Below are 16,475 nucleotides of genomic sequence, written 5' to 3'. Positions count from 1 at the left end.
TATTCCTCCATTTATTGGTAGTGTCTTCCAATCGCCGGAGTGCAGCTGCACACTGCACTTGCCATCAATACGCACAAACGACATGCGATGCATTAAGGGTAAATGAGGATATACGAGATGAGAAACACGAACGGAAAAGAGAGTGATGAAACAGTTTGAAAAAGGTCCATATGATGCTTGAACTTGAAAGCGTATTTAACATTAACGTTTGATTACTCATAAACTAAGTTGTTCGTCATACCACTAGTGTAGATTTTAGAGAAGAGTGACTGCTCCTAATAAAATACCAACGACGGCTACACCCATACCGACAATAACGTTTGATCCACCTTGAACGGTTATCATCCCCGCTGAGCTTGAACCTGAAGCGGAAGCAGCAGCATTAGCGTTGGATGCTGAGCCACTTGCTGATGGGGCGCTTGAACCAGAAGCGGAGCCTGATCCTGATCTAGAAGCAGAAGCAGAAGCTGAAGCTGATGATCCGGAGGCAGCAGCAGTGGCGGATGCACCTGAAGGTTTGGATTGAGAAGTGGTACCGACGTTGCCGGCTGCTACAGTTGATCCTGAAGCCAATATGGAAGGAGTGGCTGTTACTGCCCAGTCACCAGTGTTGACTCCGTTGGAGATGGTAGAGTAAGTCACACAGTTGGAAGTTGCCGGATAGCTAAATACAAAGTAGGTCAGCTTTGGAATTTTTTGGCAAAATCATACAATGACTTACAATGCGACGGAAGAAGGAGTGACGGTTTGACCAACGGTAAAGTATCCGACACCACCGTCGTTGGAGTATGTACCGGTGTATCGTTGTCTGAAGGTGGAAGTCGAACCGTTGGCTTGAGGGTAAAGACCTGGAGGAGCAGCGGCTTCACCGTCACATGAAGTGAATGTGTTGTTTTCTTGATAAAAGTCTCTGCGGCGGGGAATCAGCATTGAATCTCACACATGATGAACTCGAGGGAATAATGACTCACTCAATAGCCATGACGAATTGACAACCCATGATATCAAGCTCGTGTTCACATTGAAGAGCGGCAGTGACGTTGGCGGTTTCAGCGGTACACACTCGTACGCAGAATTGGTCATAAGAGATCTGTCGTGAAGGTTGAATCAGCGTAAGTGCATACTCGACTATGTTGTGGCATGATTAGAACTCACAAAAGACATCCACTCCTCGTAGAAGACGTCTTTACCCTCGACATTCGAGGTCACATTACCACCGATAGGGTTTCCTAAGTTCTCAGCGCCGTGAGGATCGAGTTCACCACCGGCATCACCTTCAACCTATATGAATTAGAGAAAGCAGTGATGTACGAGTAAGGACAAATGGTAGGAACCAATTAAGAGAACAGTAGCGTCATGGTGTCAGCCTTGTCGCATGGTTGGGAAAAGGTCTCACTCACAATTCCGACCTTGGTACCGTCCCAGAAACCGTGAATTTGAACATATAGAGGGGTTTTGATGAACTGTGCTAATAGGTCAGTGCAGTATTCACACTTCAGAAATAAATGATACTTACATGAGCGGCGGTAATAGCTCCATCAGGAATCAGTCTACAAGGATCAGAGTTCATCAGTCTTAGGCTTTTAGAGAGGGTCCAGGCAGATGTGCTCACCTAGCACCATTCCTGGGTTTGGTACAGTAGGCCACGACTATAGGTTCTACATTACCGATTTCGTTCTCTTTAGCACCGCTCTGATCGGGAGGACCCCAAAGACAGAAATCATCGACACCATTGATGGACATCAATCTCGAGAGGGAAGTTTCGTTGACATATGATCCGATAGGGAGGAACTCTGGTTGATCGGGGTTGGTAGCTCCATTGGGGAAAGTAGCCGTTACTTGACCCCTTACCAATGAAGGTAGTAAAGCGAGAAGAGGAATGAAAGAGTACATGGTAGTAGGTAGATGATCTAGCAGGTGGATAAAGTAGAGATCGAGGTCAGTTTAATGAAAATAGAGAACAGAACAGCAAAACGTTTGAGATAAAGCAATGAAGAATCGAAAGTGGAAAAGTGAAAAAAAGTAAGATGTATCAATTCCCGTTGTTCAGTCTTGTTTGATCGTTTCACACTGCTACGAGTACTACTCAAACATACCAAAACAAAACACAACACACATTGCCAAGACAACGCATCGCCCCTTCCAAATGATGTGTTCTTATGTCAACGCGTGTGATCATTGGGAGGGAGTGGATGAGGATAGAGGGGGAAACAGAGAGGAGAAAGGGGAGAAGTTGCAGATGACAGCGTAGAGGGGGAGAGGGAGGGAGACGAGAGACGAGAGAAGGGGGAGGGAGCAAAGCCACAGGTTGGAAAGGAAACAAAGGGTATTCAGAATTCGAATCACTTCTTGGCAATGTTATTTCATCTCTTGGCACCGGGGAATCAATTGCAAGTGAAAGAATGGGAAGATGACGATGATCAATTGAACAGATGATCAGCTAGATTCCATCACATTCCTGACTACAAGTGGAATGATCAAGGGAGAAAGACAGTCGCCTCGATATCATTGTCTCGACTTTTATACGAGATACCATCAAGAGAAAATCTATTCAATTATTCGCTTTTATATCTGTCACCAAAGATGCCAAGAACATCGAGGGATGTTTTTATAAGTCACCTTCACGAAAGGCACGTGCTGAAGACATATATATTACGTAACTATGGATGACTACTTCGGCCATCCACGTGGACTACTCGCACTGAATTTCGAATATCTTTTGACACTGCCGATGGAGATACTTTTCTACCTTTTATTCGAGTGGATGAGGAATGATGATTTGATGACTGATATATAAACAAGCATTACATGTGTTGATACAGCCTGCTATTGACTCACACATCGTATAGCCGCAAGATGTCCACACTACCCCTACTCCGCTCGACGCTGGCTTCAAGTTCTAGGAATACCACACTTCGATCAACCACTCCAATTTTACGAACATCATTACCTCGTACCGCTTCCAATATCTTCGCTAGACAGCAACTGAACAGTAAACAACTCCCCATCACTTCACTAGTAATTCGACGAAATCCTATATCGATACGTGCATTCAGCTCTACATCTTTGACGCGTAATGTCCCGCCCGCTTCCCAATCGTCCTCCTCTCAATCATCTCAATCATCATCATCATCATCATCATCATCATCATCATCAACGGAAGAAGATGAACTGCCTCCCAATACCTCAGCAGCAGGCCGATTGAAAGCTTTGTTCAAGAAATACGGTTGGTACGCTCTAGGTATATATACGATACTTTCAACTATAGATTGTTCTCTCACGTTCTTGGTGGTTCATGCTATTGGTGTGGAACGTATAAGACCCATATTCGACAGTGCCATCCAATTCTATCGAACAAAAAGATACGGTGAGGAAGAAGCTATTGAAATGGGAGAAATTGACAAGAAGAAACGATTGGAAGAATCGAAATTACAAAATGAACAAGGTACAAACGGTAAAAAAGAATGGTTTGGAAAGTCTTTTTGGGCAGAATTGGCTTTGGCTTATGCTATCCACAAAACCGCTTTGTTACCTGTTAGAGCTGGATTGACAGCTGCTTGGACACCCAAGATTGTCAGTTGGTTAACGAGTAAAGGATGGGTAGGCAAGGTGAGTTCATAATCCTGATAACGTGTATGTACTGTGCTGACTCCTAAATCGCAGGGAGGTCTCACAAGAGCAGCTACGCATGCGCAAGGAAAAGTGAAAGACGCTTCGGAAAGAGTGAAGGACAGAGTAAAGAGGCAATGAACAGATGAAGCATAACATGGCAATATATGATATCAAGTTTGTCATATGTTGCCAAATACCAGTAATCCCACAACGAACGTTATCATATTCATCTTCTTTAAGGGAATGATCTCCCTCTTGATACCTGCCGAGATCGAATTGAGCCTGCATCCAGGTTATGAGTATCCATTAGAATTGTAATTATTGATCAACCAATCAAGCTTTTGGTTACCACTCATTCCTTTAGGTAGTGCACAGAAGTATGATGTATATCCAGCGAGGTTGGCTATTGAGCTAATGACCTGTGCTCCTCATTCAGACTAAGGTGAGAATGGAAAGAAGAAAGAGCGTATAGATCTCATGAGTGTCATTATCACATGACTGAGGTTGTAAATATATCTTTGAGACACTGACCATCTGAAGTAAGCACCCTCAATTCGAGCTTTGATGCGGTATATCCGCTCCATTAGATGGGACATGTCTCAAAGCAAGTAAAGACCTAACTTAGTGATTACAATACGAGTACTGCATATTAACACTATACAAAGTAAACACAAAGTATAAGATACTATAGAGATAATGTTTTGATCACTCAATCCTCCTTGCTGATGTCGCTCACGAGTCACCTATCTATACCAGGTTTCAGACATCATCTATAACGCTCGGATACCCGCTCATAATATCACACATTGCTTCTTCTTCTTCTTCGTCCCTCCTGGACCTGGTCTTTCCGTAGGTTGGAGAACCGCTCTTATAGCTTCGTCAAACACATTTTTGAGTCCTTTTTGGCTGCAGCGGGAGTATACCAGGTCAGCGCACCCGTTTTGAACAAGCCTGTAACGCGGAAAAGGGTACAGAGGGAAACCTCAATGTAGCGCCCAATGCCTATTTTCTTTTCCAAAAAAAAACGCAGGAATCTCAAAGAATCACTCACGTCTTACTACTTGCTTCCAGATACTTGACAGCACCAACGTCTCTCGCGCAAGCAGCGCCCATTTGATAGGTTATAGGTGAAAATCTACGTTCTCTCAACCGTTGAAGTGTCACTGGGTCTTCACGTAAATCTAATTTGGTACCGACTAGAATTATGGGTACTCCAGGTGCGTGATGGTTGATCTCGGGGATCCACTGAACGAACAGCGCGGGGTTTAGCGAGGATTAACAGGGGTTCCTTCATGGACAAGCTACAACTTACTTTCTAGAATCATGATGCCAGTTCGTCAGTCACAGGTTACTCCTTTGCTTGAAATGCTACTTGTTACTCACTGTGCGTATATTTTCAAACGACGGAGGGGATACTACTGAGAAACAAACTAAGAAAACATCTGTTTGAGGATATGACAACGGACGGAGCCGACTGGAAATCGACGAGGAACTATCAGCAGAGCCACGGTTGCTGTAGAGAAAGTGGGATCAAGCACTCACTCGTAGTCCTCTTGTCCCGCTGTATCCCATAACCCTAAAGAAACCGGTTTACCATCTACCAATACGGATGCAGAGTAATTGTCGAAAACAGTGGGCACGTATCTGAGCACAAGCGAGATGTCAACAATGGTCTCCACCCTTCGCCATCGCCAGAATTATACAGTTCATTTGTTCCTCTTCCTGCTTGCCTTACAAGAAATCGTACGATACGAAGGTACGCATGTCAAGGAGAAAATACCACTCACTCTCCTGGAAACGCATTGGTGGTATACGATATCAGTAAGCATGTCTAAGCGATTTATTGTATCAGCTCCAAGGTTTTGCTGTAATTGAAGGCAGTCGGCGGAACTCGAACCAACCTTTCCTACAGCTCCATCACCGACCACCACACCTGTACATCTTGCATTAGCCCAAACTTATGATCTCCAACATAATTTCCGTCACATCATGTCCAAAAATGGGGAACGTACATTTTATACTTTGCATATTCATGATGCACCTTTACTATCACTCCGGTATTCAATTGCTGTCCTGTTTTATTGTGTTCTCTATTCTAAAGTAATTTGTGCGTAATGTTGATGACCCAATGACTCGACTGTCTCTCGAAGATGATGGCTGGTTGGTTGGTTGTTTGTTTCGATCGGATATATGTGACTCTTCGAGATGATAGCTGTGGTTGGAATCAGATCTAGGAATCCCGTATCTAATTATTTTTATTTTTACATAGAAAGAAAGAGTTAGAGACGCGTCTTTTGAAAGAACGCAAATGTCATATAACGTTATTACGGTTATGATATCTCTATTTTGAGGCACGGGGTGAGGAAGGTGTGATCGAGCAGAAATGAGAGAAAACATCCAATTGCATTCTTGTATAGCCGAATCAGGTGTTCTGAACGGACTCACCTGTATATCTGAGTATGTATCTGTATCGGTATGCGTAGAGAAGCAAAAGTTGTCTATGGCTAGTCACATACAGATGCCCATTCGTTGCTGACCCCCTCGAAAGGACAGTCCGTCACCACTGTACACGCACAGACCCATGTTTGGGAAACAAACGCACAGACAGGCGATCAACGGGATCAATTAGTGCCACTTCACTATAATCCCGATTAAAACACCGCAGGGGGCCAGTGCGTATATGACAGCGGTTGACCTATGAAGTGAATGATGATTTCAACGACGATTATTGATCACTTGAAACGACTTGTACATCACATCATATTTGTTATAGGCCCCTTATTCTTTCCAGCATGTCGTTCAGATCAATCGCCCGTCCTACCTCTTCGATCAGAAAATCAGTAGCCATAAGGGCGATATCGACTTCATCTCCCGCAAAGGCGAGTCATGATGATTCTCATCATGGTCATGCCGAAGGTCCAGATGATGCTTATACCACTGAATGTGAGTGAATGTATACTTTTACAGCGGATGAGCGTGATTCAGAAAGAGACATGAGGATGGAACGCAAGGTATAAGTGAGGGTATCTAGGACTGACTGTGAAACACGTTCCGAGTATCAATGCCAACGTTGCCATCACTTTTCCCTTTTCATTGAATCAAAACTGACCCCACTTGCTATAGCATTCTTCACACCATTCTGGCGAAACACCTTGATCCTCACAACATTAACAGTGTTAATCTATCCTTATTTACCTTCACCTTCATCTTCCACAACATCACCTTCTTTAGATCCAGAGACATTTTCGCAATCGACAAAAGACAAATCATTACCTTATATCACAAGATTATTGACTCAAATCACACCCGAAGCTAAAGTATGGACGGAAAGGAATGATAAACATTTAGAATTGACTAAAGAAGCTGCTGAAACTAAATTATTGTTCCAAGAGGCTGAAAGACCAAGAGTATGGAGAATGAGATATCCTAGGTGAGCACAAATTTGAGGTCACGTCTTTGCGAGAGACATCATGGGCGAGAAGCGCTGGTATTCCACAAAGAATGGAAAATGGGGGCTAGAAGGCTACGCGACGGTGAAAACTCGGGAATGAAGGACCGCTTGCGAGCAGTAGAATGATTCAATCTGGTTTTTCAAGTCTCTCTTCGCAAACTACACTTTTTCATCAGCGATTATTCATACCCATCCTGGCATAAGACTTATTATCAATCGGTTGAACTCCGTGCTGACCAGTTCTCACTCCACAGCGCGTTCGAACAAGCTTCACCACACAGTATCCCAGTAGGATCTCAAACCGACCTGTCAGATCTTAAAGTCCAACTTTGATCGGCTTCCTTTCACCTTCAGAGAAGATGGATATCATCTAGACGAATGGAAAACAAATACAGATACACATCAATTCTCTCGAGTCAGTAGAGACGATCACTTTGCATAGAGAATTCAAGTATGCATTGTATCACACGGAATCGTCATTGCGCACGTGTATTCACCCTTCTATCATGCTGAACCTACCTTGTATTACTGACTCGTCTCAGAACCTGATGAGCGAGACACTGATCTCAGTTTTTCCACAGTTCTGTCCAATTCTCCCCATGTGGGATAACTGCATTGACAAATTAGTCATTGTCTTCGCAACGCCATATATACTGATCTGAACTTGTGCTCACTCAATATAACCTTCAGCTGAATTAGTATAGAACGTAGATTCGTCCCATTCACTCAAGGGCAAATCACTCTGAATACGAGCAGGTAGATCTGGATTGGCTATTTGATATATCAAAAGTTCAGTCGTCGCTATAGATTATCTGTCCATCACGCTTTATCGATTACTCGCAGCGACTGACTACGAATCATGATATGAAAAAGAACACGTTCAACTCACATATGAAATATCTTCCAAATCCTATCATCCCTCCATGCTGATTTACCACTTTTCTAGCTTGATCAACTTGATATCCTCCAGCAGAGATATATCCCGTTCCATTCCCTTTGCTCATCACCACTTGTCTGAGCTCTTTCGTGTCATCTCCAGATTGATCTCCTTCTATCACATGGATATAAGCCAAATTGGGATGTTTATTCATGATTCCTTCGAGTAGAGGAAGGAAGGTTTCTAACGGGTTGATCATTCTCATTCCTTGAAATGTCGAATAAGGCGATAACCTAATACCGACTTTATTTTCCTCAATCACAGAGATGACTGATTCGATAATTTGGAAGAGGAATCGTGATCTGTCAAGCAACGATCCACCGTATGAATCTTCTCGTGTGTTGGAGTTGGTTTGCAGCTGAAAGAGTATTGATAACGATATAGATCAGTACAACGTCCATGGAAACGGCTGAGCAATACAATGATAATCATAGTGTGAATGGTGATTAGATGAGAATGCACGTTGGCATCCTGCAATGCGACAGCGGAAAATTCACTCACAAACTGATCAATCAACTAATGTCATTGAATCATCGTTAGTCTCCCTTGATCCATTCTAACGGATGAAGATGACATGGACACTTACATATCCATTAGCAGCGTGTATTTCCACACCGTCAAATCCAGCTCGTACAGCATTCCTCGCTGCTTCTTTGTAGGAATTCACAAATCTCTTAATATCATCTTCAGTCATCACTGTCAACGCTGGCATGTGGGGTCCTCTTTCAGTCGACATGTAAGGGATATTATTGGGTGAATAGACTTTTTCGACTAGTGATGGATCTGCTACTCGCCTAAGGTGAAATAAATCGGTAATTGGATCGACTCATTTCGCAATCTTCAGTGTAGAGTCTTTTCACTCACCCCAATGACCAAAGTTGACAGACTATTTTCCCCTCTTTGTCATGTACATTTTTAGTGATCTCCTTCCAAGCTTCAACCTGTTCATCAGAGTATATACCTACCAAAAAAATCAGCTCATATCTCATATGCAGTCGGGTGCAGGACGGAAATACCAGGTACATTCGCTTCTCCACCTGCTTCTTGAGATACGATCGTGCCCTCAGTGATGATCAGGCCTCCTTCTGTCTCAGAGTGAGGCTGTCAGCATTCCTTGTCTAGAGAGTTGACCGTTCATCCTATATGCAAGTAGTAATTTTCAAAACCTCATTCCTCACTCTCGTCGCCACACTTCATCGATTGAAAGTACCCCTTCGCACCCTCATCACTTACAAACAGACTCATAAGGTTGACGATAACTCACTAGTAGCTCTTTGACCATAATATGTTTTACCCAGTTCACCATGAACTCCTTGCTGGCTAGCACGGTGTCTAGTCAAAGGACACATGACAATCCTATGATCTAATTGAATATCACCTATTCTAATAGGAGTGAACAGGGTTTCACCCTGATCAAGAGTCTTGTTTTCGCCAGAAGGAGTTTTCTCTGAAGTTCCATCTGAGGATGAAGTCGTAGTCGTAGTCGTAGCCGAGGTCGAAGTTGAAAATGAAGCTCCAAGTGGAAACTTCTCGATTATCCCATTGAGCGATGGAGTAGGAGAGATGAATGACATGGTTTGGGAGCTCAATAGGTATATCAATGATAGGGAGATGATCAATATTGATGATATCGTATATCGGTGGAAAGCGTTCGACATGTATCACCAGGTAATGAGTATAAGATACATTAGTATTGATGATAGTTGTGTGATGACAAGTAAATGGAGAAGATGAGCAATCAATCGACTGTGATGGTTACCCCTGCATCGACCTTCAGGTGAAGATGGAGCACATCCTTTCCTTTCATCTGTGCCTTCTTGGAGTATGCCTGGACACACAAGCACACATGAGACGGAGCTATAAGTGTCAATGCTTTGGTGTGTTGCTCTTTTCCCTTTCTAGTGCCTTGTCATCTATTCTCTCACAAACCCTCAACGTTTATGGAAGAGTTAACACCTCGTCAAGATACACTTTGCATATGCACCAATTCAAATGTTTATGATCTACCTTATATACAATGATACCTCTTAGTAGCTGGAGAAACAACCTATATACAAACGATTTACAACTCCCTGCTTCTCAATACCCCGTCATCTCGCCTTGCAATCTTCCGGGATGCGTTTGACTCAAATCGGACCCAATCAGTGGACGATATCCTCTACATTGCACTATCAGCGGTATCCACATCAAGATTATCGTAATCACTCACCCCAATCCCTTCCTTTGGTCTTCTTGACTGCATCATCTGTGACTTCCTTCTTTGAGAAATAGCCCGATTGGATCTGCGGTATGATTTGCAAGTCAGCTTCGTTCTGATCCGATCTTCTATCCTTGATACAAATTTGCATTCATGCCTCGTATGTATTCGACTCACCTTGGCATCAATCTCAACTCTGCCATCCGCAGGTATCAACTCTTCAGGAATCTCATACCTGTTTATGACTTCAATACCACTTCCCACGATGGCGTCGTATTTCATATTGCTCATGGAAATTAAATTATCGATTCTTTTGATTCCCAAGAAATGTAAAACGTCAGGCATCAAAGCTTGATGTCTTGCATCTTTGACTCCAGCTACCACTTCTGTGTTATTGAAATATTCAGCTGCTGAATCACCTCCTCTTTTCCTTCGATTATACACCATATATTTGACTACTTCTCCCAAGGCTCTAGAATTCATTCAGATCAGCTCAAATAAGATCTCAGAGTAGCCACACTCACCTTCCTTCCTTTTGGAAGTAAATGATAACACCAACACCACCTCTTTGAGCACATTTTATAGCTTCTGAAATACCAAATATCAGATAAGGTCTACATGTACATATATCTGATCCGAAAACGTCCGAACCAGAACATGAATCATGTGGTCTACATGTTACTTCTGTTTTGGGATCTTTCAATTTTGATGGATCTCCAATGATGTAGATTGTCATTCCTCCTATAGGAGGCAAGAATATCTTTATGTCAGGTCGGGTTAATAATTCAGGATACATCCCTCCTGTATCTTCGAATAAAGTTCTCCGTAATACCGATTCGTCAACCCCTAATCTAGCTGCTACACCAGGGAGGTACTATGCGGACAAATGAAGTTAGCTGGTCTTCATCGTTTCTGATGACGACGTTACTCACCCAGACAGGATCAACGGCAGCTTTGTACGTGTTCACTTCTACACCTTGATCTACACCTGGGAAAGCGGGTAACTCTGGTGATTTGATGACGATATCCCCATCCACTGGAAATTCTCCTTTACGAGCGAGGACATCGAGCTCTTCAATCTTGATATGGGCTTTGGTTTGAGAGATGGTAGGTCGAACATCAAGTCCCTCGGCGTATTCTTTACCCCAGATCTCTTGAGACATGGCACCCCAAGGATCAAAAGAAACGATCTTGTCGCCGAACCATCCATCGGTGGGAGGAAGGACGAACGGAGGCTGGGGAAGGTCAGCATTTTTTTGTGTGAGGTGAGAGACGATTGCAAGATTGGCGACAGAGCATTATGAAGAGTGTCGGTGGGGCAGATAACAATCCATGATCGTCTGTTTTCCCGATCTCGTCTTTCCTTTCTCTCATACTCGATTATTCACTCACATGGGTATTGGTCAAATCCGGTCTCCAATCAGTACTCAATTGACCCATCGCAATGGATAACGCTCTGTAAATGGAATATGATCCAGCATGTGCACCGATGGAGTTTCTGATGAGCAAGTTTGATTTGATTCGAGAGCAAACCACTGGACCTCGTTCTCTCGCCGTGGCTGAGGTAGTGCAGAGATATAAATCAGCATGGTATACTTAATCGGAACAGATCCATTGAACAAGTCACTCACGTCCTGCACCCCAGTTGATGGGGATGGGGTGGATTCCAGCTTGCGAAGGGTATGCTGTTATGCTCCGATTTGTCAGCATTTCGCTATGTCATGAAGATTGGTATTATCTCCTAGATATCTGTCATAGCCGGTATGTCGGGAATGAGGGAAATGGTCACACTCGAGCGGGAGATAGCAAAATATGAAGATTATAAAGGAGCTATTGAGCTTGAGCACAGACAGTGCAGATCACTCACTGGTCAAGACGACTCTACTTGGATAGCCTGATTTCTTCCCATTCTTATCACCGGGAGGTACCAATCCACCTGGAGCGCCGGCGCCATGATTTGCAGCTTCAAGACTCAAGTTTCCATACGGAGTACTGGTTCCGCCATTACTGATGCTGTTCCCATTGGAGTTGGAGGGTGGACTGGATCCAAGTGCAATTGGTAGACTTGATGATAAAGCAGAAGGTAAGAATGAAGTCAAAGTTGAGAAAGATCCTCTTGATTGTCGTAATGCTTCTACTCCTCCAGAGTTAGTTCGAGGGGAAGAAGGAAGTGAAGGGATTCGATCATCTCCTAATCCCAGCCCTGATGGTGATGCTGGAGAAGGTGATGTAGGTGACGAAATGTGATGCGCACATTGACATGTCCTGCTGGATTTGAGTGATTCAACCTTTTTCAAGTGATCGAGTCAGCGTAAGGCGATGTTTGAGCAAGGCATGGATGGACAATCTATGTTACTCGTAGCACACATCATATGAAATAGGGGATATGCAAGAATACCCCTATTCGAACAAGGTCGAGTACCTCATACACGTTTTATACAGGGTGGCAAGAACGTGATAACTTACTTGAGCAGATAATTCCTCCTGTTTCGTATCCAGCTTCCTTAGTAGTTCAAGGACTTGTTGTAATTCAGCCATTATCGATTTGAGTATCAGTTCTTAAGTAATGTGTTATATGCTGTGATTGGTGACGATAGATTGTTATCAGGAGAGGTGTTGAGGTGATTTAAGGGTGAAGGGGTGGATCAACGTGCCGGCTATGTCTATATATGACGAAGAAGTTGATCCGATTCGTGGAGCTATATCGACTCGATGAAGAATAGAAGAAAGAAGATAGAGGGAAGACGTCTTCTAGTGTACTAGCAGTGTTGTAACAAAGGATGATCTGATTGAAGTATAAACTGATCCTGGAGATAAGGTAGAAGAAGTGACGTTCTATGCCGATCAGATCGGGCAAGTGAAGGCGACGAGGACGATATCGGAATGGTACTGTATATTAAGCTGATACCAGGAAGGAGGATAAGTTGGTCGATGTTGTGATGCTATTGCTCGTGTTGTCTCGTCGATGCTTATTGGTGATCATTCAGATCCCACCCGAGCTTGTCATCCCCATTCCATCCCATCCCATTCATACTACTCCTTCTTATCTCTCTCACCTGACATTGACCCTTTGTATCGCACTTGGCCGAACGGAAAACAAACAAAAACAAACAATCCCGGCAAACTCACGGGGTCGATTTACCCGAATCAACAACACACACGTTTCCATACCCTCTGTACCAAAACATCGATCAACGCCATTCAGCGTGCACTTGAACGCTTGCTTCTCAACATCAACGTGAACAGATTGGACAGGACATGAATGATCTATATACATGAGAGTCATGAATCTTTCTAGTTTAAGCCCATGAACGATCTATAAGCATTACGAGAAACACATCACTTGGCTAATTTAGCCACCCTCAAACATCTCATCCATTCTTTCGCTGCACCACTGTGATTGTTCATCCCACCGAAGAAAGCCCTAGTAGCGTCTTTCAGTATGATATCATCGTCACCTATCAAAGAACTTTCGTTGATCACGTCAGGAAGTTGGATGGATGATTTGGGAGGGGGAGAAGCCATTTCAGAAGAAGCATATCCAGAATCAATATCCCTCGAATCGTCCTCTATGGGAAGAGGGAAAACACAGTGGCTCAGCAGCAGGTCTTGACCTCCAGGCTGAACGAACGTAATCAGCTGTGAACCCCTTGAAATTCGCCTGCTGAAGATCATCACAACTCACATGATCATCCAAGTATCCACCCACATCAACTACGCATCCTTCTAACAATACCAATACCCTTCTCCTTACCCCATGTTCCTCTTTGACATACTCTCCGTGCCTACTCCTGACCGTCTCTCTTGACCACACTGGAAGCTCCTCTTTGGATTTGGCTTTCTCATGTGGTGGCAAAGCATCCGTCAGACGTGTCGCTTGAGCCATGTACACTCTGGCACGAGCCTTCCTGACTGCAGCTTCCGGGGTGAGGGCGATAGATGGAACAAGAGGTGTGAGTTTGTGTAGTACCCAGATGAACCACTTTGATGGGTCCCAGTCACTAAAGATAGGTCAGCTTACGAGATAGGGGTAATCTACCTGTGTCAGCTCACTCACGCTGGATGAGGTCCGTTGCGGAAGTCTTTTCTGGAAGTGCGAAAGACACATTAGAACCGATCGAGACGAGTTTGATGATCAGACAGCTACTTACGGAAATGCGTGATGGAAGCTGGAAATAGGTCAGCTAATAATTGTACCATTCAATCATAGCTAACTCACTTATGATTGCCTTCTCCCGAAGTCAAGACAGCGAGAAGCTACTCGTGGTACGTTAGCTGGTGATGGTTGCAAAGGCAAAGGCAGAATAAGCTCACATAGTTTCCCCTCGCTGTGACTTCCTCCGTATACGGTTGTAACCCAGTCCAATGAGCCAGCGAGTTGATACAGAATGTAGTATGCCTATGCAGTATGTCAGCTTAATATTGATACTGTTACAGCTGATCAACATTCGCAGCTCACCATATTAACAACCTGGCTATGGCACCACCCCAGACCAATCCTCCCATCCAATCGTTCCATCCCAGACCGGCGATCAAGGAAGGTAAGATCAATCCTGAAAACAGAGCGATGAAGACGTAGTACTTGTGTTGTAATCGAACGACTGGTATCAACACGTTAGCTATCAAGACCACATGACAGATTTGGCCAACAAGCTGATCTTGACCAACAAGATGATCACCACCAAAGAATGGGAATCTCACCCGGATCAGACTCCAAATCACCCCTTTCGATCAATTTCATCCTTGGATAAGAAGGTTTGCGGAATATCCAACCGCAGTGGGAGAACCATAACCCTTTGGAAGCTGAGTATGGGTCATGTGAAGGTGAATCGGTAAACCTGGAAACGAGATTCGTCAGCCATTATATCTATCTTTCAGTTACTATCTTTTGCAACGATGCGATACTCACCGATGATGTAGCCTATGCCTCAGAACCCACCACTTTATACTACCTTGAAACCCCATTGATCCCATCCAAGCTAATACTACTCTCAATACGGGGGTCGCAGTGAATGCTCGATGTGACCACAATCGATGATATCCTGCACATTGTGATCGTCAGTCTTCTGTTGATTTGAGACTACACTGGACAGTCTGTAGGGAGAGAGCGAGAGGAAAGTGACAAGATGTAGTGGTTGTAAAGAATATTCACCTATTGTGATACTATATGAATCTCACGTCAGCTCAACTCTAGAAGTCATTTATTCGAACAGCTCACCCGAACGAAGCTAATTGCCATGAGATGAAGCACAACACGGCAGTCTTAGAGTCAATCGAAGCGATCGGTGAGAGGTATATAGCTCCTATAACTGCAAAGATATGCATAGCTGATGAGATAGACTGATTAGCTCTGGACGTATATATCAGGTTAAAGTTGAGGTGATCGGGCTAAAAGAGGCGAACTTACTGATGAAGAATATACCATTGGCTGTCATATGCCCAGTCGATCAGTCTGAGCCCAATTTGATGAGATGAGAAAAGATCAAATACTCACACCACCATATCTCACCTTTACTACCTTCCTTCTCTCTTCTCGAGCTACTTTTGTGCGGTACAGGCATGCCACCGTCCATGATGAAGCTTGAACCTGATGGGAACCGATTGTTTTAGGGGAACGAAAGAGAGAATGAACTCGGTCCTACTTGGTATATATTATTGCTGTATTATAAAGATCAGTCGTTGAAGGGGTATATGTTATGACGAATAATGAGAAGAAAGAAGGAAAGAAGCAACCAGCTGTGTAGTCAACTCAAAATGAAATAATGATACCAAACGAGGAATGTCTGACAATCATCCCATGAAATGAACGATGCCGGTGTGAACACACGACGATGAGCATGACATTTTACATAACATCATACACATGTGCCCATAGCCCATACCCGAGCCCGAAGATTGATCCAATGTGAATCCATTTGCGTTGTTGATATGCCGTTATCACTTCATACATTTGTCCCTATCTTGAACCATTTCCGTTATCATTATTGGTTTGTTCATCTCAACGCAGTTTCCGATGAGAAATGATTTCATTGTTTTTATCGTGACCTTTGGGGAGGACAAGTGGAGGGGGGGAAAATCGACGATCGGAGGAAGATACAACAAGAACGGAGTACATTGGTAAACTCCGTAACTGCCACATTCATCTCTATTCCCGACTTGTGCCACGTGCTGAGTCACCTTATGAACAGTGAGCAAGCGTTCATCGATGACACAGTGGAGAGACGCGATTGTTCAAAACGAAGATGATTGAAGCGTATACATAACTTGTCATATCACAT

General features: G+C 43.7%; 7 protein-coding genes across 7 annotated transcripts; 2 read left to right on the top strand and 5 right to left on the bottom strand.

Moving 5' to 3' along the window:
- Positions 1–255: 255 nt before the first annotated feature.
- IL334_007937 (uncharacterized protein) lies at positions 256–1,893 on the bottom strand (the record flags this gene model as incomplete). The annotated part of the gene is made up of 7 exons (XM_062939626.1): positions 256–664; positions 722–910; positions 972–1,090; positions 1,156–1,281; positions 1,401–1,463; positions 1,517–1,550; positions 1,613–1,893. 7 exons carry the CDS (start codon positions 1,891–1,893, stop codon positions 256–258), a joined length of 1,221 nt encoding a protein of 406 aa, XP_062795677.1.
- A 963-nt stretch (positions 1,894–2,856) lies between these two features.
- Positions 2,857–3,750, top strand: IL334_007936 (uncharacterized protein; the record flags this gene model as incomplete). Its single annotated transcript, XM_062939625.1, has 2 exons — positions 2,857–3,609; positions 3,664–3,750. 2 exons carry the CDS (start codon positions 2,857–2,859, stop codon positions 3,748–3,750), a joined length of 840 nt encoding a protein of 279 aa, XP_062795676.1.
- A 653-nt stretch (positions 3,751–4,403) lies between these two features.
- On the bottom strand, positions 4,404–5,646 carry IL334_007935 (uncharacterized protein; the record flags this gene model as incomplete). Its single annotated transcript, XM_062939624.1, has 7 exons — positions 4,404–4,518; positions 4,664–4,857; positions 4,996–5,086; positions 5,155–5,256; positions 5,400–5,443; positions 5,514–5,545; positions 5,625–5,646. 7 exons carry the CDS (start codon positions 5,644–5,646, stop codon positions 4,404–4,406), a joined length of 600 nt encoding a protein of 199 aa, XP_062795675.1.
- Positions 5,647–6,404: 758 nt separating this feature from the next.
- IL334_007934 (uncharacterized protein) lies at positions 6,405–7,396 on the top strand (the record flags this gene model as incomplete). Its single annotated transcript, XM_062939623.1, has 3 exons — positions 6,405–6,555; positions 6,736–7,042; positions 7,318–7,396. 3 exons carry the CDS (start codon positions 6,405–6,407, stop codon positions 7,394–7,396), a joined length of 537 nt encoding a protein of 178 aa, XP_062795674.1.
- Positions 7,397–7,733: 337 nt separating this feature from the next.
- IL334_007933 (uncharacterized protein) lies at positions 7,734–9,574 on the bottom strand (the record flags this gene model as incomplete). The annotated part of the gene is made up of 7 exons (XM_062939622.1): positions 7,734–7,834; positions 7,953–8,358; positions 8,502–8,516; positions 8,587–8,794; positions 8,865–8,961; positions 9,017–9,085; positions 9,265–9,574. The coding sequence occupies 7 exons, from the start codon at positions 9,572–9,574 to the stop codon at positions 7,734–7,736; spliced, it is 1,206 nt and encodes a 401-aa protein (XP_062795673.1).
- Positions 9,575–10,141: 567 nt separating this feature from the next.
- IL334_007932 (uncharacterized protein) lies at positions 10,142–12,735 on the bottom strand (the record flags this gene model as incomplete). The annotated part of the gene is made up of 9 exons (XM_062939621.1): positions 10,142–10,158; positions 10,210–10,282; positions 10,375–10,669; positions 10,722–11,071; positions 11,130–11,432; positions 11,590–11,756; positions 11,829–11,882; positions 12,065–12,485; positions 12,664–12,735. 9 exons carry the CDS (start codon positions 12,733–12,735, stop codon positions 10,142–10,144), a joined length of 1,752 nt encoding a protein of 583 aa, XP_062795672.1.
- Positions 12,736–13,536: 801 nt separating this feature from the next.
- Positions 13,537–15,770, bottom strand: IL334_007931 (uncharacterized protein; the record flags this gene model as incomplete). The annotated part of the gene is made up of 13 exons (XM_062939620.1): positions 13,537–13,818; positions 13,883–14,198; positions 14,255–14,284; positions 14,349–14,366; positions 14,417–14,454; positions 14,512–14,596; positions 14,657–14,798; positions 14,899–15,035; positions 15,107–15,239; positions 15,350–15,360; positions 15,416–15,524; positions 15,605–15,625; positions 15,692–15,770. The coding sequence occupies 13 exons, from the start codon at positions 15,768–15,770 to the stop codon at positions 13,537–13,539; spliced, it is 1,401 nt and encodes a 466-aa protein (XP_062795671.1).
- Positions 15,771–16,475: the final 705 nt, after the last annotated feature.

Source organism: Kwoniella shivajii, chromosome 11, assembly GCF_035658355.1.
Source record: "Kwoniella shivajii chromosome 11, complete sequence".
Classification (NCBI taxonomy): Eukaryota; Fungi; Basidiomycota; class Tremellomycetes; order Tremellales; family Cryptococcaceae; genus Kwoniella; species Kwoniella shivajii.
Note: the sequence above shows the minus strand (reverse complement) of the source record. Positions and strands in the feature narration are given on the sequence as shown.